Genomic DNA, 23,606 nt, shown 5'->3' on the forward strand with positions numbered 1-23,606 from the left:
TAGAGAAAAGGTAAAGGTGAAGAAACTCATGCTAGCAATGCAGACCAGCATCTTCTCTGTAACTCAGTTTTCCTTTAGTACTGAAGTTACTTGCTCTGGATAGCTAGGATATCAGGTATAGGATTTGAGGCTTCCTGTCTTCAAGATTCACTGTCTTCAGTTTTCTACCTCTCTTAGAGGTATTATTAAAAACTTTAGAAGGTTCTTCCAAGAAACTCTCAAGGAAACAAACTCTTCAGAGTGGTAGTGTTTTTATTTTTATTTTTTAGGTAGATGATTATTAAAGTCTTGATATAGGATTTTTCTTTATGTTATTATCAAGGCTGGAAATTTCAGAAATAAATACTTTATGAAATAAATTGAAGGTTTTCCTAGGACATAAAGTTTGGACAGTAACAGCTATTTTCTTGAAATAACTGAGCATACATTTACAAATTTTATATCACATTACAGATTTTGCATTTGTAGGAAATTACTAAGGAAAGCTGTGCTGTTCTATACTTTCTTATTTGGGTATGACAGGATTTGAATCAGAAGGATTTTTTAATGCTGAGAAAGATAATGCAGGCTTTTTTGAAAGACATCAAATAGTATATTTTTGTAATGAGGGTTCCATGTTTATACATGGAAGAAGCTATCAGATTTGATATATAAGATTTTGACTTATGTTACTAATATTAACAATTATCATAATACCCAACATTTATTTAGTCTTTCTTTCTTTCTTCCTTTCTTTCTTACCCAACATTTAGTCTTCCTCCCTCCCTCCCTTCCTTCCTTCCTTCCTTCCTTCCTTCCTTCCTCCCTCCCTCCCTCCCTCCCTCCCTTCCTTCCTTCCTTCCTTCCTCCCTCCCTCCCTCCCTCCCTCCCTCCCTTCCTTCCTTCCTCCCTCCCTCCCTCCCTCCCTCCCTCCCTCCCTCCCTCCCTTCCTTCCTCCCTCCCTCCCTCCCTCCCTCCCTTCCTTCCTTCCTTCCTTCCTCCCTCCCTCCCTCCCTTCCTTCCTTCCTCCCTCCCTCCCTCCCTCCCTCCCTTCCTTCCTTCCTTCCTTCCTTCCTCCCTCCCTCCCTTCCCTCCCTCCCTCCCTCCCTCCCTCCCTCCCTTCCCTCCCTCCCTCCCTCCCTCCCTCCCTCCCTTCCTTCCTCCCTTCCTTCCTTCCTTCCTCCCTCCCTTCCTTCCTCCCTCCCTCCCTCCCTCCCTTCCTCCCTCCCTTCCTTCCTCCCTCCCTCCCTTCCTTCCTTTCTTTCTTTCTTTCCTTTTTTTTTTTTTTTGAGGCTGGGATTAAGTGACTTGCCCAGGGTCACACAGCCAGGAAGTGTTAAGTTTCTGAGACCAAATTTGAACTCAGGTCCTCCTGAATTCAGGGCTGGTGCTCTATCCACTGCGCCACCTAGCTGCCCCAGTACCTTAAGATTTATAAAGTGCTTTACAAATATTCTCATCTGATTCTCACAGCATTCCTGGAAAATAGGCAATCTTATCCCAATTTTACAGAAAAAGCAACTGAGGCTGGGAGATATTTAAGTGACTTTCCAAGAGTCACATAGCTAGTGAATTTTTGAGGCAGGAGTTGTGTTCAGTCTTTCTGACTCTGGGTCTAGCATTCTATTGATGATATCACCTATATTAATTAATATTTACTTGGCAATGCATATAACATCTCAATATTAATTGTAAGCAGACTAGAATCTCGTGCTCTTTGGCCCACAGTGTCAGAAGAGGGAATAGGCATACTTCTTGCTCCTCATAGTCTCCATTTTTACTCAGCTGCTTTGCCTTCTTTGAGGCTTATATCATCATCTTGCTTCCTAATCCAGGGGCTGTTTTCATTCTTCCCTCCTTTTTGAGGAATTTTGGACCTGGCTCAGAGTCTCCAACCCTATTCCTGTCTATATACTTAACAATTTCATCTAATGTGTTGTTAATTCCCTGTTTAGCCTTTCCTTCTTGGTCATCAAGCTATTTACCTCATATAGTCTTCATCTTTACTGCACATCAACCACAAATAGTTATTTCGGATCTAGCTGCCACTCATAAGTATTCTGTATCCATAGTCTGTGATACTGATATTCCTTTATCTGACCATAAACTCCCTTGACTCTAAGCTATTCTTTATCTCCACTGCAGTCTCTCACCACTTCTTGCTTTCCTAGGGCATTACATCTAATAAGGACTTATTTTCCTCTGGTTGACATTTTAGTTAAAAAGTTCAACTTTTCACTGTACTTCTGTTTATTTCTTTCCAAACCTAAATCCTGGGTGAGTCCTGACATGTTCCTTCTACTTCCCTGTTTATGTATGTTGGAGCACTGTAAAGGTCCGAAGAGGAACCTCTCACAGTGCAACCAAGAAGTAAAAAGGCTTGATGCCGGAGGCCCCCCGGTGTGATCTCTGCAGCTGGCAGGGACCGCCTCGGGAGCGGCCACATTGAGAATATCATCAACGGGAGACGTCTCCTTCTCTTATTGGCTGTGCCTGTGACCTCATAGACCCAATATAAGTAGTGGGGACCAGAAAGTAGGAGGTGATCACATATAATGAAGACTTAAGCTGTGTCCACAGCTCATTGGGCATGATCACAGGTAAACTTATACCCCGACCCATTATGGTTTTCTGCCTTTTGTCTCTCCACGGGGATGTTAAACCTTCCCTTGCAGGACCTGGCAATCCTGAAAGCACTGGGCCACGTTGGGCTGCCACTTGTAACCTGCCACTGAGATGACTGATTGCCAGTTTTACCTAATCCCAGGCCTTCGGCCTTCTCCAGCCACTGCCTCCTCGAGCAGTGGTTCTTTGTTCATCAGACACAGGAGCTTGCGTGCTCAAGTCTTTATTGTAGGCTGTCACATCCTGCACTGGATGCTTGTCTTAGTTTGTTCCTTTTTTTCTTTCTTTTTCCCCCCTGTATGCCAACAAAACAGAACAGAACTACACTCCAACCTTGTGCTTCTTTTTTCTTAACTTCCTTTCTGACCCTTGAAGATACAGGGATTTTGAAGGAACACTTCTCTCCCTATTAAAATATGAACATTTTATTATTTCTTTAATTGTTCAAGTTTATTTATTTTGCTAAATTTTTCTTGTTCCATAGGTTTTATTTCCATAAGACCATAGGCTATGGTTTTTTCATTGGGAATGGTTGACAAGTCCTCTATTCTATTAAAAATCTCTTCCACTCCCTTTCCCTTTCTACCCCTTCCCCCCAGTAGTATATGGCATGAATAACAGCTTTATATATTTATTATTTTTTGGGGGGGAACATTATATTCTAAATTTTTTTTTCTTTATAAAAGTTATAGCATAGTTTTTCCTTACCTCATCTTGATCTTTTAGTAGTCTTTCTGGATACTTGCAAAATTCTTTCTGGAATTCTGATACTTGGAAATTCTGTATTTTAGCTGTGATGTTCCTGAGTGTTTTTCAATTTGGAGTTTCTTTTAGGAGGTCACCAAGGAATTGACTTTGTCTTCTGTTCTAATAGTAGATCACAACATTTTTTCTTTTGTGATTTCTTAAAATAATAGCTTCCAAGTTTTTATTTAATCATAATTTGAATGATTTCATGATTGTTATATTATGTCCATTGTTCAGTTTTCAAGTTCACTTTTTAAAATAGTAGATATCTCACATGATTTATTTTTTTCCTTCAGTCTTTTGTCTTTGTTGTAATATTTCTTGTTTTCTTGTAGAATCACTGAATTCTATTTATTGCAGTCTGTTTTTTATAGTCTACTTTTTTGGCAGGGTTTTCTAGGTTATTTAGTCTCTTAATTTTTTTTTTTTCCTGAAGAGCTCTAATTTCCTCTTAAAAATCTTTTGCTTCCTTTTTCTAGCCACTATTATAGTTCTTGTGGTTAAACCATTCTTTTCCCTGAGGTTCTACTTTGATTTGTTATGAAGTTAACCTTTTTTATGGGTTAATTTCTTGGGCTTCTTTTAATTCATTGTTGTGTTTTCTTTGCTCCTGTCTCCAGACTCTATTTCTGAATTGAATTTTATGGGAAGACCAGCCTCTATTTCCTCCCATACACTTGGATGATGTGGGCAGGTTTTGTTTGATTTTGCCTCTCTTTAGTTTGTATGCTGATGCTAATCTGGTTCCAGTTTGGGTAACCAGGCCTCATGCTTTGCTGCAATCCCCACTTTCTTCCATTTTTCCTACTTGTCCAGTGTGAGTATTGGAATGTGCTTTTCTCTATTTTTGTCCTTACCAAATCCTTGGCTAGGAATTTTTTCTGTTTCTTGTTGTGGTCCTGATAATTCCTATTCTCTTATAGAACTACAATGATCTCAGGCCCCTGCACGGTCTGCCAGAATGGTATTTTGAGTTGTCAATAGGCAAGTCAGTGAACATTTAGCAAATGCTTACAAAGTGCTAAACACCATTCTACTTGCTGGGGATACGAAGAAAGATGTAAGAATCTTTTCCTTCAGGAGGTTCAAAATCTAATTGGAGAAAATAACATATAATGAAGTGGAAAACTTCAGAGGAGGGACCTGGGGAGGGTAAGATGAAGAGGGCAATGATGACATCCTGCAGTGAGGTAGGAAATTATCTGAGAAAGTAGAAGTTTCAGAGTTGATTTCATCTTTCAGAATGTTGAGATTCTCAGTGTTCTCAGGCACAAGGACATTTTTAAAAGTTCAAATTGGCTTCTGTGTCCCTTATGACACCTCTCTTAGTACCTGTAAGGTTCTGAATATCTTGTGCAATTCTAGACAGGATACAAGTGTTTTTTTCCTGATTTTTTTCCCCTCTGTCTTCTTGATATTTGATCTTTTTGGTGCCCATCTACATTTTAAAAATCAAATTTTAATTTTTCAATTATTTGAAATATTAATTTTTTCAGTTATCAAGGATAATTACAGTGGGAGAGGGGAACTTTATGTCAAATAATCATAGTCAAGAAAAACAAATTTCCATGTTGGTCATTTCCAACTAAATATTAGTCTGTTACCTCTTAGTCAAAAAATGAATAGCATTCTTCATCATGGGTCTTCTCCAATCTCGAATGATCATTTTGGTGAACAGAGTTCTTAAGTCGTTCAAAATTGTTCATTCTTATAGTGTTCATATTAAAATAAATTATTCACTTGGTTCTGCTGAGTTCACTTTGTGTCAATTTATATGTCTTCCAAGGTTTTTCTTGATGTCATCTCTTTCTGCTTTTCACTGGTTCTAGAGGTAGGAACACCCTTCTTGCTGTTTTCCAATCTGGCCTTAGTCATTTATTACTTGTGTGACCCCAGGCAAGTCACTTAATCCTGTTTGCCTCTGTTTCTTCACCTGGAAAATGAGCTGGAGATGGAAATGGCAAAGGATTCTAGTATCTGCCAAGAAAACCTCAATAGAGCATCTCGTGAAGAGTTGGACGTGACTGAAACAGTTAAACAACAAAAGTTCTCTTGCATTCAAAAGCCATAATTTGTTTAGTCATTCCTTAATTGATGAGTACCTCCTTATTTTCCATTCTTTACCCTCGCAAAAATGCTGATCTACATGTTACATATAGACATATATTTATATATATATTCCTATTTGCCTATATATATGTGTATGTATTTATGTATGTGTGTATATATACATACACACATACATAAATACATACACATATATACAGGCAAATAGGAATAAGTTCTTACAATCCAACTTCCAATCTTATTTCCAAATGTATCAGTGAGCCGTTGCCTTCTCTCAATCTTCATTCTCCTTGATCTCTCTGCAGCCTCTGATACCTTTCCTCTCTAGCATTTTGAGACATCACTTTTTCTTGGTTCTTTCTCCTCTAAAGGGAGGTGAGATATGGGTTGATAGTCAGCAGGGATGATTAGATCAAGTTGAGGTTTTTTGAGGTTAGGTCATATATACATTATCTTGGTATATCATGTGAAGAATTCATTTTAACCTAATTTCTGACAGGCTGCTGCCTAGTTTTCCCCAAGCTTTTGTTAAAGTTTTTTTTTTTTTTTTTTTTTTTTTTTTTTTTTACTAAAGATGAGTTGAAACCTTTGAGTTTGTAAACATTAATTACTTAGTCCATTTGCTTATAATTTGTTCCATCTGGTGCCCCTTTAGGTATTTGCTGGAGTGTATGTAGGAGAACTGGGCTTCTCTATGAATATTCACATCACTATCTTTAAATGAAAATTTAGGCAAAGGTCCTTTCTATTTTTGACCTTTCCTTTTTGACTGGCTCCTTCCCTATTATCTTTAAACGTGCATAAATCTCCCTCATCCATAAACTTCCTCCATTAACTTATTCTACGATTTCCTTTAAAATGGTGTTCAATCCTGCCTCTATGTGATGTGGGGCAAATTAATTAACTTCCCTGATTCATGATTTAAAATCAAGGCATTGATTAATGGCTTTAGAGAAACATTCCAGATAATTCTAGAGCTGTGTTCTTGTGATCATTTTATAGCTCTCTTCTCTTTCATACTGAGATTCCTAGAAGTAGTTACCTTAGTGTATCACCTCCAACTCACCCCTCAACCCACTGCCTTCTGGCCTCCACTGCCACCAGTCAGTTTAAGCTGCTCTCTACAAATGTAGTAATCTTTTTTTTTTTTTTTTTTTTTTAGTACTCATTTCTTTTGCTTTTTCTACAGTGTTTGCCTCCTATCCTCTCCTTCCGGTTACTTTCTTCTCTCTGGGTGTTTAGTTCTCTTCTGTCTATCTTAGAACTCCTTCGCAGTTTCATCATCCAAACATCTCTATCCTCCTATGCATGAGTATATCCCACAGTGCTATCCTTATTTCTTTTGTTCTCATGAGCTCCCATGGGCTCAACTATCATCTCTAAGCAAATGACTCAGAAACACACACACACACACACACACACACACACACACACACACACACACACACACACACACACACACATTCTGTATAAGATATACATCTATAGAGGTCTTTTCTTCTTAAGCGCTTACTAACTCGTTTCTAACCTTATTTCCAAATGCACCAGTGATCTCTTATTTGCTAAATCCATTGGCCTTTTCTCAAATCTCATTTTCCTTGACTTCACTGCAGCCTTTGAGACTCTTCTCTGCCTTGAAAATCTTTTCCTCTCTAGGGTTCTGGACACCACTCTCTCTTAGTTCTTTCTCCTCTTACTTATCTGACTGTTACACCTGCTCACAATCTTAGAACAGTGCCTGGCATACTCTCATACAGAATATTTGCTATTATATGTAATAATAATTAATATGTTAATTATATAATTAATATAGGAAAGATAGTGCCTACATTAAATATAATAGATATGCCTACTACATGCGTGTGTGTGTGTGTGTGTGTGTGTGTGTGTGTGTGTGTGTGATATGCAAAGAGAGAGTGTGTCTAACTACCCCTTACCCTTCTCCAACTGGATATCTTATACATATCTCAATATCAACAGATCCCAAACAGAATCATCTTTCCCCTTACACTTGCTCCTTTTCCTAATTGTCCCATTTCTGTAAAGGGTGCCATTGTTCCGTTCACCCAGTTTGCAAACTTGGAGTTAAACTTGAAACTTCACTTTTCCTTATCCCCTAACTTACCAATCTTGTACATTCTACCTATTCATTTCCCCTTGCAGCCTTTCCTTTGTCTGTATTCTGCATTCTGTTCTTCCCAGGCTAGTTAATTTATCACCTCTTGCCTAGACTATTGCCATAACCTCCTCATTGATTTCCCTCCCTCTGGCCTCCCCCAGTCTGTCTTCCACAGTCATCATGTTTATATTTGTGAAGCACACATATGACCACATTATACCCTTGTAGTGCTTTAGTGCTTTTGAAGCGGGTTGTGGTCCCTTTAAGAAACTGTATTTCCTATTGATCTGGGATCCCTTTCAGACTCCCAGCCCCTCCTGGCTGAGGCTTATCAGTCCAGGAAGCCAGGGCCTTTGATTCAGTTACAAATCCTGGTCAAAAAGCATCCCTTTGAATTCCAATAGGACATTGGGGCTCTCCCAGCCCCCCCTGGATCTGACTTGCTTGGGCTGCCTCAACCCCCAATGGTCTGACTTGCTCCATGTCCCAGCCCCCACCAAGACACTCAAACATAACTTGCATCAACGAAGGTCTTTTGCAGAGAGACCTTGGCAGCCCCCTTTACTGCCAGGACCTTCTGTCCACTGAGAACTGCATTCTCAGTGCAAAACTCCATTTTTCATACATCTGCCACTATAGAAGTCAGTCTCTGGGTAAAGTGATTTCTGTCTAACAATAAACTTTCATTTTGCAACTAATATTTGGGAATAAGTGGATTCTTTCACTCCTAAAACCTGTGGCTGATTTAAAGGGGATTCTTAACAACTCTCTTATAACCACTGACCTCTAGACCACCAGGAATCTAGACCACTCAAACAGCATCATTCTGAAACTGAGCCATGGCTCTTTTTTTGAACATCTTTCTAGGAACAGAAATATTTGATAAGAACAGGACAAATTAGAAAAATTGGGTAGTAAATTTAGATTAAACTTTGACAGGTTTTTTTCCCCCTTGGTAGATTTTAACTATTAGAAGTATTTTACACTTAGTACAATTTTGTAAGTAGAACCAAGACACATATTTGCCAAATAGAAGGTTGAAAGTTTATGATGAAACAAATAAATTTATTAATTTACAATTGTATAAGGTTACATCTTCTATGTAATATAGATTTATATATAACTATAATATTTAAAAGATACTTTAAAAATCAAGTCCAGATTATCTCATATATATATATATGTGTATATATATATATATATATATATATATATATATATATATATATATATATATATATATATATATATATATATAATATGAGAAAATTCTCATTGAGTTTATTAGAAAGACATGTCATAATTATAAAGAGTAAGAAATAGGATTTTTGTTTCTACTTGTAGAAATAAGTCCTTTATATTCATTTGTGATTGAAGTCCATATAATCATTTCTCTCTTTAAGCATTTCTACTTCTGGTTTTTTTTTTAAATTTACTTTGTAAGCAAATGATATGACCTTAAGGTAAGCAGAACTAAGGCTAGCTCCATTTTAAAGATCTATTTTTCAGCCTATTTATACAATAAAATTATGATTTTTTTTCTTTTTCTCCTTCCTTCCTTCCTTCCTTCCTTCCTTCCTTCCTTCCTTCCTTCCTTCCTTCCTTCCTTCCTTCCTTCCTTCCTTCCTTCCTTCCTTCCTTCCTTCCTTCCTTCCTTCCTTCCTTCCTTCCTTCCTTCCTTCCTTCCTTCCTTCCTTCCTTCCTTCCTTCCTTCCTTCCTTCCTTCCTTCCTTCCTTCCTTCCTTCCTTCCTTCCTTCCTTCCTTCCTCCCTCCCTCCCTCCCTCCCTCCCTCCCTCCCTCCCTCCCTCCCTCCCTCCCTCCCTCCCTTTCTTCCTTCCTTCTGGAAATGTTAAATGTCTGAGGTCAGATTTGAACTCAGGTCCTCCTGATTCAGGGCTGGTGCTTTATCCACTGCACCAACTAGTTCTCCCTGATTTTATTTTTCATAATATAATTTGACTAGAATGAGTGCAAAGTACTAGTGTTAGAGTAGGCAGTTGATAATAGCATGGTATATATGTGGTAAACCATTTTGGAATATGGGTATTTGTAACAGTTATATTGGGAGGAGTTGTTTAAATGTTATAAGGGACTAGGAAGGCAGTGAACTGAGGCTTACTACATTTTATGAATAGTTGAGTTTAAAGCAGTATGTAAAGATCAAAGCTTTATGTTAGATATGGGCAAATGGCAGACATTAAGAATAGTTTATAGAGAAAAGCAAGTACAAAACTTGAAACTTCTGTAAAATATCAGAGGAAAACAGGTAAAAACCTATGAATGTCCTCTTTTAGTTATTAACTAAAGTAAAAGAAAATGTAGAATAAATAATATCTAGGGAAAAATTTAAAAAAAAGAAAAAGAATAGCCTTCATATAAATGTTCTTTTCCATTCCTCCCTCCTTCCCTCCTTTCTTCCCTCCTTTCCTCCCTTTCTTTCTTCCTCCTTTCTGTCCTTCCTTTCTTGCTTCTTCCCTCCTTTCTTTTTCCCGGCTTTTCCCTCTTTTCCCTCCCCTCCCTTTTTCCTTCACTTCCTTCTTCCCTCTATTCCTTCCTCCCTCTTTTTCCTCCCTTCCCTCCCTCACTGCCCATTTTCCCTCCCTCTATTTCTCCCTCCCTTTATTTTTCTCTTTCTTTCCTACCCCTCCTTCCTTCCTTCTTGTCTCCCTTTTTCCTCCCTCTCTCTTTCTCTGCTAAGATCTCTGTTTCAGAAGATCACAATATAAAAGCAAATATTCAGAATCCATAGGGAGTGGATTTTTTTCTTTTTTCTTTTAATGCTTCATTGATTTAGTCAATAAAATCAAAGTGTGAGGAGTTGCCAAACATTGTTCTGTATGTGATTTAGTCAACTCTAGGAAAAATACTTAATAATGATAATACAAATGTATTGACTGAACTGCTTTTCCATATTAATAAAAGGATTTGTTTTTGATGCACTTTTCTTTACTCCCTATTTTGGAAATTACAGTTAGTTTTGTTTCAAATATGCTTTCTCTGTTGCTGAATTTAAGGTTATTTAATTTTTTATTTTAGATTTGTAAATTGTATTCATAATTATATTCTTATTTGATAAAATGTAGGCATATACATCTATATTACATTTTACCTACTAATAAGATGAAGTAAGATTTCAAAGGTAAAAAGGCAAGTTATTGGGAAATATCTATATAAAAGATATTGCTGCTAAAATACTTGGTTCACTAGCCTGGATTGATTTCTCTAATTTTAGTTTTTATAGATCCCTGATACTATATTAGCTTGCCTCACTAATGGGCTTTACTTGATCTTACACAGCACATGTTTGGGAGGGGGAAGAATTATTAGTATGTCATTTGTAAAGGCATAATTATATACCAGATACCAAATCTAACCTCTAACCTTAGATTGGGCATTTAAAAAATGAAATAGCATTGTTGATTTTTTCAGTATGCAATACAATTTTGAATAGCATTTATTTATGTATTCCACTTGACCCACGGGGTCATGCTTGAAAAAATTCATACATAAACAAATCAAAACATAATCAGATGTTTCTATCATCTAGTTATATTAAGCTGTAAAGCAAAACTAACTATAAGCTTTCATACTAGTGTTTGTTGTAACTAGTGCCCCTTTAAATGAAGGATTTGGTTATTATTTTTCATAATCACTGACCTTCAGAAAATTTGTTTAAAACCACAGTTACTGGTAATCAGCAATTAAAGTTCTTTCTCAAGTGTGCTGCTTTATAAAGTTAGTTATTACTGAACAAGTTATTACTCTATTTAAACAGTGACCTTTTTTTTTTCCCCTTTATAATTAGGAACATGGTAAATTTCCATTTTGATAAGACTCTTGGTGGTGGTTCTGAGATTTAATTAATTTTTATTCTTTTTTTTCTTTTTAGGTGGAAAATTGTGGTCCTACATTAGTAGATTCTTAAATAGGAGCTCAGAAGAAAGCCTTGATATTCAGGAAGTCAAAAAGTCTACTCTTGCTGAAGTTCACCTACAGCAGCCAACTCCTAGTCCTAAGGATAGCAGTAGCTTAGAGTCCAGAGAAAGTGATGGTGGAAGCATGCTCAAAGTTCTGCATTTGAAGACTAGTCTTACACCAAGTTCCCAAGAGGACAGTAGCAACCAGGAGGAAGATGGCCAAGACAGCTCTCCAAAGTGGCCAGATTCTGGCTCAAGTTCTGAAGAAGAATGCACTACTAGTTATTTAACATTATGCAATGAATATGGGCAAGAGAAAATTGAACCTGGGTCCTTGAATGAGGAGCCCTTGATGAAGATGAAGGGAAATGGTGTCAGAACCAAAGATACAGGAAGCTTCCCAGCTCAGATTGCTCCTGGCAGCGACAACCTCAGCTCTCAGCTGACTTCTCAGGAACTAAAATTTTTCACCGAAGATGCCAATCGTGAAGTAGCTAGTTCGCCAAGAATATCAGATTCTCTTAGTAGATCAAAGAATAGCCCCATGGCATTCTTTAGGATAGACAGTAAGGATAGCACTAATGAACTCCTTGGACTTGATTTTGGTGAAAAGTTATATAGCTTGAAGTCAGAACCCTTGAAGCCTTTTTTTGCCCTTCAAGATCAGGACAGCAGTTCTGGGAGTCTTGATGCTAGTGAAACTAGATTGGGGTTAAGAGCTCAGGACACCATCAGCAGGGGTTCAAATGACTCCGTCCCTGTTATTTCTTTTAAAGAGGCTGCTTTTGATGATGTAAGTAGTACTGACGAAGGAAGGCCTGATCTTCTTGTCAATCTTCCCGGTGTGTTGGAGCCAACAAAGGAAACTGCGCCTGAGGGGCCTGCTCAGTTGACACAGACTAATATAGGCATCTTAGAAAGTAAACTTTTAGAAGCTCCTGATGTTTTATGCCTCAATCTTAGCACAGAACCATGCCAAGGGCTGGAAGAAAAGGACACAGAGGCATCGAAGGATCCCTGTAGTCACCAGTTCCATAGTGTAGAAGAAAAACACTATACTCAGGAGGGTACCAGGGCATTACTTGGAGCTCCTGTTGATCAAACCAATTCAGGAAATCAGTCTTTGTTACTCAGTTCAGGTGCTGAGTTTAAAGGATTTGGAATGGTTGCTCCCACACTACTAACTACAAATAGCACAGAAGAAAACCTATTCCTTATTTCTAATCCAGTCTCAGGTGCTAATGAATATACTATAAACCCAGACACTTTAAAAAAAGACGAAGTTTTGCTGTTTGCAGATCGAGCTGAAGACCTTGGTAAAGAAGAGCCAACCCCTTCTCTATTCCAGCTAGACCCAAAAGACATTAAGGCTAAGGGTGACAGCGGATTAGCACTAGACGGAGAGAAGGAAATACATCAGATTTTTGAGGACCTCGATAAAAAATTAGCACTAACCTCCAGGTTTTATATTCCAGAAGGCTGCATTCAAAGATGGGCAGCTGAAATGGTGGTAGCCCTTGATGCTTTACATAGAGAGGGAATTGTGTGCCGCGATTTGAACCCAAACAACATCTTATTGAATGATAGAGGTCAGGAACTTTTGCAAATGCATTTCTTTTTATTCGCTGTTGCTTCCAATTAACTGAGTAGGCGTTTTATCTTGTAATTAGTATCTTCATTTCCTGTCTAGAGCTTCATTATCAGTGCAGCAAATTCACCCCCAGTAATAGCTTCTAGTACTTAATGATGCCATTATTCTTAATGATACTGTTTTTAGCTACAAAAGGAGTAATTACAGTTCACTTCTGCAGAAAATGGAAGGGAAAAATGTTTTGATTTCTCCTGTCGTTTTGTTTTTAGGACACATTCAGCTAACGTATTTTAGCAGGTGGAGTGAGGTTGAAGATTCCTGTGACAGCGATGCCATAGAGAGAATGTACTGTGCCCCAGGTTAGAGCAATCACCTAAAATGTTTCACTTGAAAAGTATATTAGGGGAAGGGAGAAGAGTGAGAGGCCTGGGATGGGACCTCCAGGCTGGAGCAAAGGGCATTGGCTCAGCATGGAGGGTAGAATTGCTATGAATCCAATAGCGGGTTGAAGTGTTTCCTGGGACCATTCATTCTTGTGTGAAGGTTCCGGTACTATTACCAGCTGCCCTTGAAGTTTGACTGAATCTTTGGTTATACCATACCTTGTCCTCTGTCCCTGGTAGATGTTCTCAGCAGTCTCTTTTCTTATATCCGGTCAAATTTGCCAGAATGGATTGGATTTTAATTGAAATTGGCCAGGAGACTTGTTTAATCATTTTTACATCAAAAGCAAATGCTTATAATTTGTGTAACCTTGGTATATATTGTATACAACTTAGAACTGTAAGAATGAGAGGGTTGAACTAGATACTATTTAAAGATCCTTTTGGCCATAGTTCTAAAATTTTTCTCATTCCTTCTCCTAGAACTTGTGTATTTACCAATTCTTTTTTGTTTTGAATTTGTTCATACAAAAAAGCAAAATTTGGGGGGAAGAGGCAAAAACTGAGGTACTGTTGAACTACAAAATACGTAAGATTACTTATCTTTTCCATTAATCACAAAATAAAGGCTTGACATGACAATTCCTTCTACAAAATACTTAACTTCCTTTTTTCTTTATAAGGGCCATTAGGAAATGCCTCATGCTCCTTTTAACATGTTGGTTTCATAATAAATAGTAAAGAGAGTAAAAATAGACAAGATGCTATTCATTAAAAAAAAGCTGTAATATGTGATATAAATGATGTACCAACTTGATCTTTCAAAATGGTTATTTAAAGTTATTATAGTTTTTTTGTTTGAAATTTTTAGAGAACACAGATATTGCTGTTGTTGATATTTTAAATCAGCTTGGTTAGTCAAATATTTGCCATAAGTTTCTCCTGTCGGCCCTGTACTGTCCTCACTTTGAAAAATTAGAGATTTGTTTCTGCTGTGTTAAATCCTTTGTAAACATATTCAGAAGCTTAAGCACATGAATTGGCCTTCAGTTCCTGGTCCTTTCTACCTGTCATTAGTATAAATGGGCCATTTGGAATCCAGAGGTCCTCTACCTTTTACCCAGCATTGAACCTCTTTGGACTTCTTTGCTTGTCATCAGCAGTAGCCTTGAAAGGAAGCTCAAGCTGATAATACTGGAATGATTAGCACCGTTATTGATCTTTCACTATAGAACAGTTATCAAGTAGAGTAGTATTTACTTTCACAATGTTTTGTTGCAGCAACTTAACTGGAAAATATTGTAATATAAGTACAACTGAAAACTTGATATCTTTAAGTGGAAATTTGTTAAGATCAAATTCTGTATTTGAGAGCTAGCAAAACTTTTTAGTTCTATAAACAAATATTAGGGCAGTTTCACCATATCTGATGAGTAGTTTCTTTTTTTTCCTCCTCTTCTTGTTTTCTCATCCTATCCCAAATTAGTAGTTGGGTAGCTATCCTTGCTGAATACTAGAATACATTTTTTTTTGCCTTCCTGCAGTAGGTTGTGATACCGTCCTTTGTAATGTTGTTCGTGTGATTCAGTTAATGAGAAAACAAAATCACTTCATAATGAAAAGGACACCTTGATCAAATTACTTTATTAAGCTTGTTGACTTGTTCTCATTCTCTCTGTCTCTCTCCTTTCCTCTGTTTCTCTCACACTCCCTTTCTCAAAACATATATGCCTTCCCTCCTCCCTTGTTTTCTTATTTTGGCAAAGAATAATATTAAGGCAAAAATATACATTACTATTATATAATAACTTTGCAGTCATTTACAAGGGGGTGTTAGGGACATTCAGTTTGAGGGGTTTGTTTTGAGTGAAAACTGAGGAATTACCTGAATGAAATTTCCTAAAGCAGAGTGCTAATAGAACAATATATATGGCGAAGTTTTCTTAAAGTTCCATAATTTCATTTTTATAGTGGACACAGCAGAGTTTTTAACTTTGTTTGATGTTTTTCATACAACCTCCATATCTTATCTACATTCAGCAGTAAGACCTCAGAAACTGTTCAATGGTGTCTTTTGCCATTTTAGGAGATTATTTTCCCGTTCATTTTCATACTTACAATGCATTGCAATTATGGACACTTTTTATTTAAAACAAAGCTATGCTGAGTTTTATAATGTGCCTTCAATACCGTATAACTTTATAATGCATTTCATTCTGAGGATTTTCAAAAATTCCTGTTTTAAGACAAATCTCCCAAGAAATTATTTCTCATAATTCACCAGCAGGTGGCATTCTACTATTAATAGATTTTTGTTTTCCAATTCTTTGGCTGCTTTCCTTTCCCCAGCATTAGATAAAAGCTGTACACTGAAGAACGGGCTTTGTTGTAATTATTTGCATAACAAGAATTGTACTTTCAAGCTTTGTGAGTTTCAAAATTGTTCTAGTATCATTGTATACATTGACTAATGTGGAAAGTCTCTCTCTACTCCTTGAATGGATTAACATCTTTTAAGTTAAGAGTGGAACAAATAAAAAAGTCAATGTGACTCAGAATTAGAGCCTAACATTTTAATTTGCTGAAACCACATCATTGAAGAATTCCAAACATAAAATCCAATTTTATTTTTTATGTTGCAAGGAAAAAAAGAAAATGTCTATCCCTGTTTCTTTTATAAAGGGCTGACGGTACTGATGGCAATAATGTATTAACATTAAAACTATTAACAACTCATAAATCAATATAGTATTTTATTGCCTTTTTATATATCTTTAGCAAATGCCAAAAGATTTGAAAGTTTCCCCTAACCTTTATATCCTCATTGTTATTTTCTGAGTATTTCTAGAGCATTTCTAGAACAGCTGATGTTTGGTTAGAAAGTAAAGTTGTCACAAGATTATGATGAGAATGATTCACTTATGTTTAAACAGCCCTTTGCCCCTATAACCCCCCACTCCTCATTCTCACTCCCTACCCCTTTTCCTCCTCCCTTCTGGGAATCCTTATCACATATTTGTCCTAAAAACATTATCCACCTGCCCTGTACTTTATAATATCAGCTATGTATCTTTTTATCTTCTGGTTAATGTGCCTTGGTATTTTGAGAAAATTTTCCAGTAACAGATTCGATTTACATGGACAGAAACTTGAGCAAATGCCAAACTAGCAGGGGGGCCATTATTCTGCTCTATAAATAAGTTTAAAAAAGAAACAAACACACAGAGAAACCTGTGAATCAACATGTTTTGGTCTAATTGGAGGAAAAAGCAAGATAGATAAATTTTGAAATGCAAATGATCACCTTCTGTTATTTAAGTATAATTTTTGCCAACTCTGTGATCTTAGATTTAGAAAAGTCATTGCCATTTGAACAATACAGCAATCACTTTTACACTGTCAAGGAGGTTGGATATTCACAAGTTTCTAAAAACTAAACAAAGAACTTTTTTAAAAAAAATATTGCCACTTTTTCTATACTTAAAAAAAATATTCCACCAAACAACAAAAAGACAAAAAACCCACCAAGCTTTATCAGTCTACATCTGTGAAAAAGCCAGCACATAAATGGCTGCAGCTGCAGCCTTATCAAGAGGGTCTGGAGCATACGAATTCACTGATCAAACCCAGCCCTGTTTTCAAAGTGGAAACCACTCCTTTTAGGTTTTCTTTGTGTCCTTAAATTATCTATTACAGTTCTCTAGAAAAGGTTTCATTTCTGTGTCATCATATGTGGGTATATGGGGTCGCTTTCACACTGGGGCAACACAAAACCTGGCCTGGCAGGAAGAGTAAAGGAAAGGCACTCCTAGTAGAAATGACCCTGTGGATGTGCTAACACATAATTCCAGGATTAAGGATCCTAGAACCCTTTCCCAGTATTCATTCAGGGGGATGACTGAATAGAAATGGAGATAAACTGGCTATTTCAGAGATACTAGCATCTTCAAATGGACTCCTTAGAACTCTTACGATTTTATTTCTATTTTTATTTATCTTACCATAGCTGGGAATTTTTAAGTGCTTAACCGACAGTAACTGTTCAGTTCTCACAATAGAAAGGCATTCTTTGCTTTGGCTTTCTAAAGATTGTTTTCTAAGAGCAAAACTAAGAGATAAAAAGGCAGTGGGTGGTGGAGGGAAAGTACTTTTTTTTCCCTTACTACTATTATCCACCCCCCCACCCCCCTCCCCCCCCAAAAAAAAACAACAACAACAATCTGAATCTTGTACCATAAAAAAATAGTAGGAAAGTAGAAGGGCATATAATGTTAAGCCTTTTATAGTCAAAGTCTATGCTAGCCATGTTAAATACAATCTGGGAAAGAGAGTAAGGTTGTACATCTCTCACAGTTTTCATGCTATTATAAAGCACTTAAACTCCTCTTTCTAGTCTTAAACAAGTTGATATGATCCCCTGCACCCCCATCAGTGTGTGTCCTTCACCTTCATTTTTCTACCCCATTATGAATCTTTGCAAATGTACCTTGTATATCTCCTGCTTGAAATTTAAATGGATATTTCCCATTGAAAGCTTTCTAGAATTAAGAATTTGCAGGTAAATGTCTGTTTAAATTGAAGAAATCCAAAATGCTTCATACCACAACCTGATCTCCACGCTCCCAGATGTCAGATGACAGCTTCCCTCCCTTTCTTAGGCGATTTCACACTAGGAAGCAGCTCACAGCTGACTGTGGAAAGCACAACATGAAAAATGCTGAAAACTGTCCGCAAAATTGGGTTTTAGAGCATGACATTTATTTTGCTGACAGCTTTTCTTCTACCATCCTGTTTTACCAAATAATTTGTGAGTATATTTCTTTTACATAATTTCCCTTGGTTCCTTTCCCCTCATCTCCTCCCAAACGTGTAATATTAAATACTTTTATTTTAAGGATACTTTGTGTGATAGCTGTTGATTTAGTAATTAAGAACCATGACAGAGATTATGAATCCCGTAAAGTTTCATTGAATTGGTGTGGAGTTGCATTATTTACATTTCTGGAAGTTAGAAAAATTGGATTCTAGTTCTGTCTTTGCCACAGGCTCATTGAATGACCATGGGGCAAGTCATTTAGTTTTTCTGTCTATAAAATGGATGTGATATAGTAAAATGATGGTACTAAAGAGCTAGATAATTTGGCATCTTTCTTCTTAAAGTCCAATCAAAATCCATGGTCACCTTATTATTCTCCTACAATACTGTCCCCAAGAGTACAAATAATGATTCCTGATACCACTGTGCTCAAAAAGAGATCAATTAAGATGGTAGAAGGAATGCTAAATTAAATTCAAAGACAGTCTCTAAGACAGTAGAGTATGAGAATTTAGAGATAAAAGGTAATTTGACCAAACATGAGGCAACTAACTTCAGGTATTGGGAAAATAAGGAAAAAGCAAAAAGGATACTTTGGAGTGATACAGGTATGGCTAGCATGTTCAGCATGTCAGCATAGTGAAGTATTAAAAACAGGAGAGGAAGAAGAAATTAAGTAAATGGGAACTACAGAAAACATTTGAAAGAGGGAAGATATTTGTTGTTAATGTTGAAATATTTTTCATACAAGAACTCTTGTTTAGGCTAAGCTTAAAGTAAAACTCAGGAATAGCTCTGCCATACCCACTTGCGTGCTTTGTTGTTTTGTTTTGTTTTGTTTTGTTTTGTTTTTTCCTAAGTTATTAGCAAGTCAGTTTGTTCTACTCATCTCTAGGCTCCCCTTCCCATTGCTCTCTCCCATTTTATTTTATAAAACTTAGCAGTTTTTTGATTTCCGCTTAAATAAATTTGGTTATTTCTCTGTAGGAAAACATAGTTTTCAAGTAAATCCCTTATCATCAAAGAATCAGTGGGCTTTTTATTTTTGGCAGCTTTAAAATTCTATAGTAAAATGAAGATCTTATTGAAGGAAATTTATCACTTAACCTCAAGGACAGTATAGTTTTGGAACTAGATGTGGCTTACTATTAGGACACATCTAGTGAGAAGAGGGTGTCCATTTAAATTCCAAGCCTTATTTTATCTGACCAATTACTAAAGACGTTTTTCCTCTTTCATATCAGATCCAGGAGTTTGAGTTCCCTCTACTTGGACAGTGAATATTATACAGGACTCAGTGGTCTGTATTCCACAATGTGTTCTCAGTCACCTACCTTGAAAGAGAAGTTCCCTAATCTGGCATTAATTTTGCACCAAACTAGTCAGCTATCTGTAATGAAGCAAATATCCCTCTCAGTTCCTATCCTTTCCCATTTATTTTATACTCTTCCCAGGCAGGCACAGAGTCTTATTGGTTTCAAATAGTAGAAATGAAACAGAAATTTGTTCCATAGCATTTGTTGATGGATCACACCAGCTTACCCCAAGAATCCCTAAGAATACTATCTCTTTAACTGTAGGTAGGAGAAAAGTCTGAATGACTTTTAATATTCCTTGTGTTGGTGTCTTCAGGGTTAACTCAGTGTGTGAACTCTGAATGCTTTTCTTTAAGGGAGACAGAAGTAAGGCACCTTTGTTCATTTTCATAATATTATCACCTGACACTTTTAGGGGAAGTTTGCTCCAACACTAGATTGTTAGGGGAAGAAAGATTGAATCCTTTCTATTAACTGTAAAGCTTTTTCTTTAAGAGCTAAGAAGAATTCCTTCATTCAAAAGAGGAACAGGGGAATAGATACTTGTAGCTTTAAATAATCGCTTCAGTGTGAAGCTTCCTACTTTTCAGACCTAAGCTGATCTTGGAAGATAGTGAACTTGCTTCACAGGTTTATTGCCTTAAAAAAAAATAGTAAAGTATCTCCTGCTACTGATATTTAACAAGAAAAATGCAAAGTGCTGAGTCTTAAACACTTGGTTACACTCATTGACGAGATGTAGTACTTACTATGTGTACCTTGTGAGATCTTGTCCATTATAATCTTTGTGGAGTAATTGGTGTTGACTTCTTTTATCTACTTCTTTACAAATGCTTTTAAATATTAACATAAGATAAAATGCTAAGGTTTAAAAAAAACGATGACTGTAAAGTAAATAGAATTCCTAAAGCTGACATACAAGCTGTGTGTATGTGGGACTTTCTGTGTAACCTGTTTAGGGGAGAGAGAAGGGGGAGGAGATAAAAAAGGAAAAGGATGTGCTTCTTGTTTTCACCATTTTCTTTTAGTATGTTTTTCATCAGATATCTTTAATGGTTTTAGTTGGGTAACACTCTGACACCTGATGGCTCTTCAGAATAGAGTTGTTGTCATATGATCAATGGAAAATGGTGTGTAATTTTTTTTTTTCCCCTACTAAAAATTTAGACTAAGGAAGAGAGAGACAGTACAGAATTCAGAATTATCATTATAAGCAGTCAACCAGAAATAATATAGTAGTTATCTTATTTTTTATTTAATCTCACAAGAAATCTGTGTTATAATGATGCCTACAGAATTCTATGAACGAGTGATTTTTATTTTTGAGATACCAGATTAAACTAAATAAGACTTTTGGTTCAAGCTGTATAGTTCATTTCAAGAGAGTTCAAAACCAGGATGCCAGGGTCATATTGACAATTAAAAACTTAAAGCTGATCAGTGAAAAGAAATCAAAACCAGATACTTTGTGAGGTAAAATCAACCTGAACCAGACTGGCATATACTCTGTTTTAATTCCCAAATTTCAGGGAACTAAAGTCCAAGAACTCTCTTGTACATGTAGAAAAAAAAATTGCACCCCCAAATTCTCTAATCATAATATGAAAACATTTGCTAGTATGGTAAGGAAGCCATTCTACTGGGATTCCAGATGAGTAAAGGAAATGGATCTGGTTAGAGTATAGCAGCTCTTCCCACATTCTTTGAAGAGGAGATTTGGTAGTTACTGATGACCATGCCTTCTCCTCCCTTCCCCTTATAGTATCCGTCTCTGAAAACATTCTGTCCTACTTCTCTGAGATCATTAATGCATTTCCTATTACTTGGAGTTTAGCTTATTTTTAGTGAGCATTTCATTTATATTTAGTAATGTATCTATCTGTCTTTGATTTTGCTTATCTGTATTTAGTCATACAGCTCTTTACATGTTTTGTTGAATTTCTTGTATATGTAATTAGTTTTTTTTTTTTTTTTTTTTTTTTTTTTTTTTTTACCACTTAAGAAAGAAACTGTGGTATGATTAATGAATAGAGAGCTTTACTTTAAGTCATGAAGGCTTTAATTTGAATCCTTTCCCAGACACTTAGTAGCTGTGTGACCTTGGGCAAATTACCTAATGCCTCTCTGCTTTGGCTTCATCAGCTGTAAAATGGGGATAATAATAATATCACTGACTTCATAAGGTCAAAGTGAGGAGCAAATGAGATATATAAAGCACTTCACAAAACTTTGGAATGCTAATATAAACATGAGGATTATTATTATTATTATTATTCAATTACATTCTCATACAACACATTTTTGGGGCTATTTTCCAGTCAATTGGCTTTTTTCCCCCCCCTAGATTTTTGCTATCATAAAGAGTACTGCCGAATATGTGACATTTATTGGATTTTTTTTTCTGTCTTTGAGACATATACTTATTAATGGAGTTGTTATGGATAATTATTACCTTTCATAATTATTGGTATCTGGAATGGTTTAACCAATTCTTAGTTCTTCTGGTACTGGTATGGCTCCAGGACATATACTTTTCTTTTCACATCCTTACAAGCATTGACCATTCCTATTTTATGTTATTTTTGCTAATTTGAAGGGTTTGAGATAACACTTAAGAGTTTTAATTTGTTTTAATTTACATTACTATTAGTGATTTGTAGTATGTTTTCACTTAGTCATTTCTAGGTTGAAATTCTTTTTTAAAAAAAATTGTAAATATCTTTTGGATATTAGGAATGAGGGCATTTTGATGTTTTTGACTTTTTTCTCTATAGTGTTATAATTCGTGTCGCCATCCTATATAGCACATATATTCAAATCTTGATCTTGATTTCTGTGCTTCTGTACACTAAGTGTAGTGAAGATAGGATATGAACTTTGAAACACTTCATAATGTCTTTACAATGTTGCACAGCATCTAAGTGGTCAGGGGAGTGTTTGAATCAAGCACACATAAAAAAAAAGCATTTCAAGAATATTGTATACTGTTGAATAGATGTCATCATTTTCTATGATCAAGGAGAAAAAACAATTCTTTCCACTTTAGGAATAAGAGCCCCAAATTAGCTTATATATAACCATTGCAGAAGGACATGAATAGAAGAGAAGATAAAGAAGCTTTATGCTCTAGTTGAAATAATAGCAAGGGAATTAAGAATCTGCCTGGAGGTTGTTTTGAGGCCTGAAATGAGTCTTCTCTGTCATTTACCTCATTTGTAGCATAGGATCTTTACAAAACTATATTCCATTTTAAAAACTTATAAATTTTTAATCTCAACTTTAATAACTTAGAATATAAAAGCTATAGAAAATTGTATAAGTAACAATTAAAAGACAAATCACATTTTCCTCTCATTTCTCTTTGCTATAGGATGCAATACTTTTTAAAAATCAGAGCCTATCCCTGGGTATGAAGACTACTTTTTTTCTGTCTCAGGAAGAACACAAGTGCTTTTCCCAAAATTTAATGAATTTTGTGGAAACCCAGAAGGTCTGGGTTTAAGTCCCTAGGCTGTACTATATATATTACACATTAGCCATATGGTCCTGAGCAACTTATTTAATCTCTTTCTTTGAGCCTGATCTCCTTCTTCTGTTAGATTAGGGGAATACTTGTACTGTCTTGCAGTAAGGAAGCTGGTTTGCAAACTGTGAAAGGCTACATAAATGCAAGCTGTTTTACCATTTTGTTTTTATGTGTCACGTAATTTCCATCCTATCTAAAATCTACATTATTAATATTTTAAAATAATCATATTTAATGCTGACTTTGGGTACATTTCTCGGGATGTCATTAGGACATCAGGAGTATTCAGTAGGAATAAACTGTTGTTTCTTGCAACGTTTAAGTGGAAGGTGCAATAGAAATAGAAGATGGTGAACTGTTAATGCTCCTAGCCAGCCTATTTAAGATTGACATAAAGGTGAAAGATATCAAATTAGAAAACAGAATTTGGTTAGCTCTAACATGACTAGGATTCCGTTGCTGAATAGTTGTGTTTGTAGAATGGTCAGTCGCTGGGCTAATGAAAGGCATTTTTCACTC

General features: G+C 36.3%; 1 protein-coding gene across 2 annotated transcripts in view; it reads left to right on the plus strand.

Annotated features, from left to right (window-relative positions):
- RPS6KC1 (ribosomal protein S6 kinase C1) overlaps positions 1 to 23,606 on the plus strand; it is a 208,648-nt gene that overhangs the window by 157,915 nt on the left and 27,127 nt on the right. For both annotated transcript variants that reach the window (XM_074309136.1, XM_074309138.1), the window contains 2 exons: positions 11,428 to 13,044; positions 13,316 to 13,405. In XM_074309136.1, coding sequence (XP_074165237.1) covers positions 11,428 to 13,044; positions 13,316 to 13,405 — 1,707 coding nt within the window. The remainder of the gene's footprint in view (positions 1 to 11,427; positions 13,045 to 13,315; positions 13,406 to 23,606) is intronic.

Source organism: Sminthopsis crassicaudata, chromosome 4 (assembly GCF_048593235.1).
Source record: "Sminthopsis crassicaudata isolate SCR6 chromosome 4, ASM4859323v1, whole genome shotgun sequence".
Taxonomy (NCBI): domain Eukaryota; kingdom Metazoa; phylum Chordata; class Mammalia; order Dasyuromorphia; family Dasyuridae; genus Sminthopsis; species Sminthopsis crassicaudata.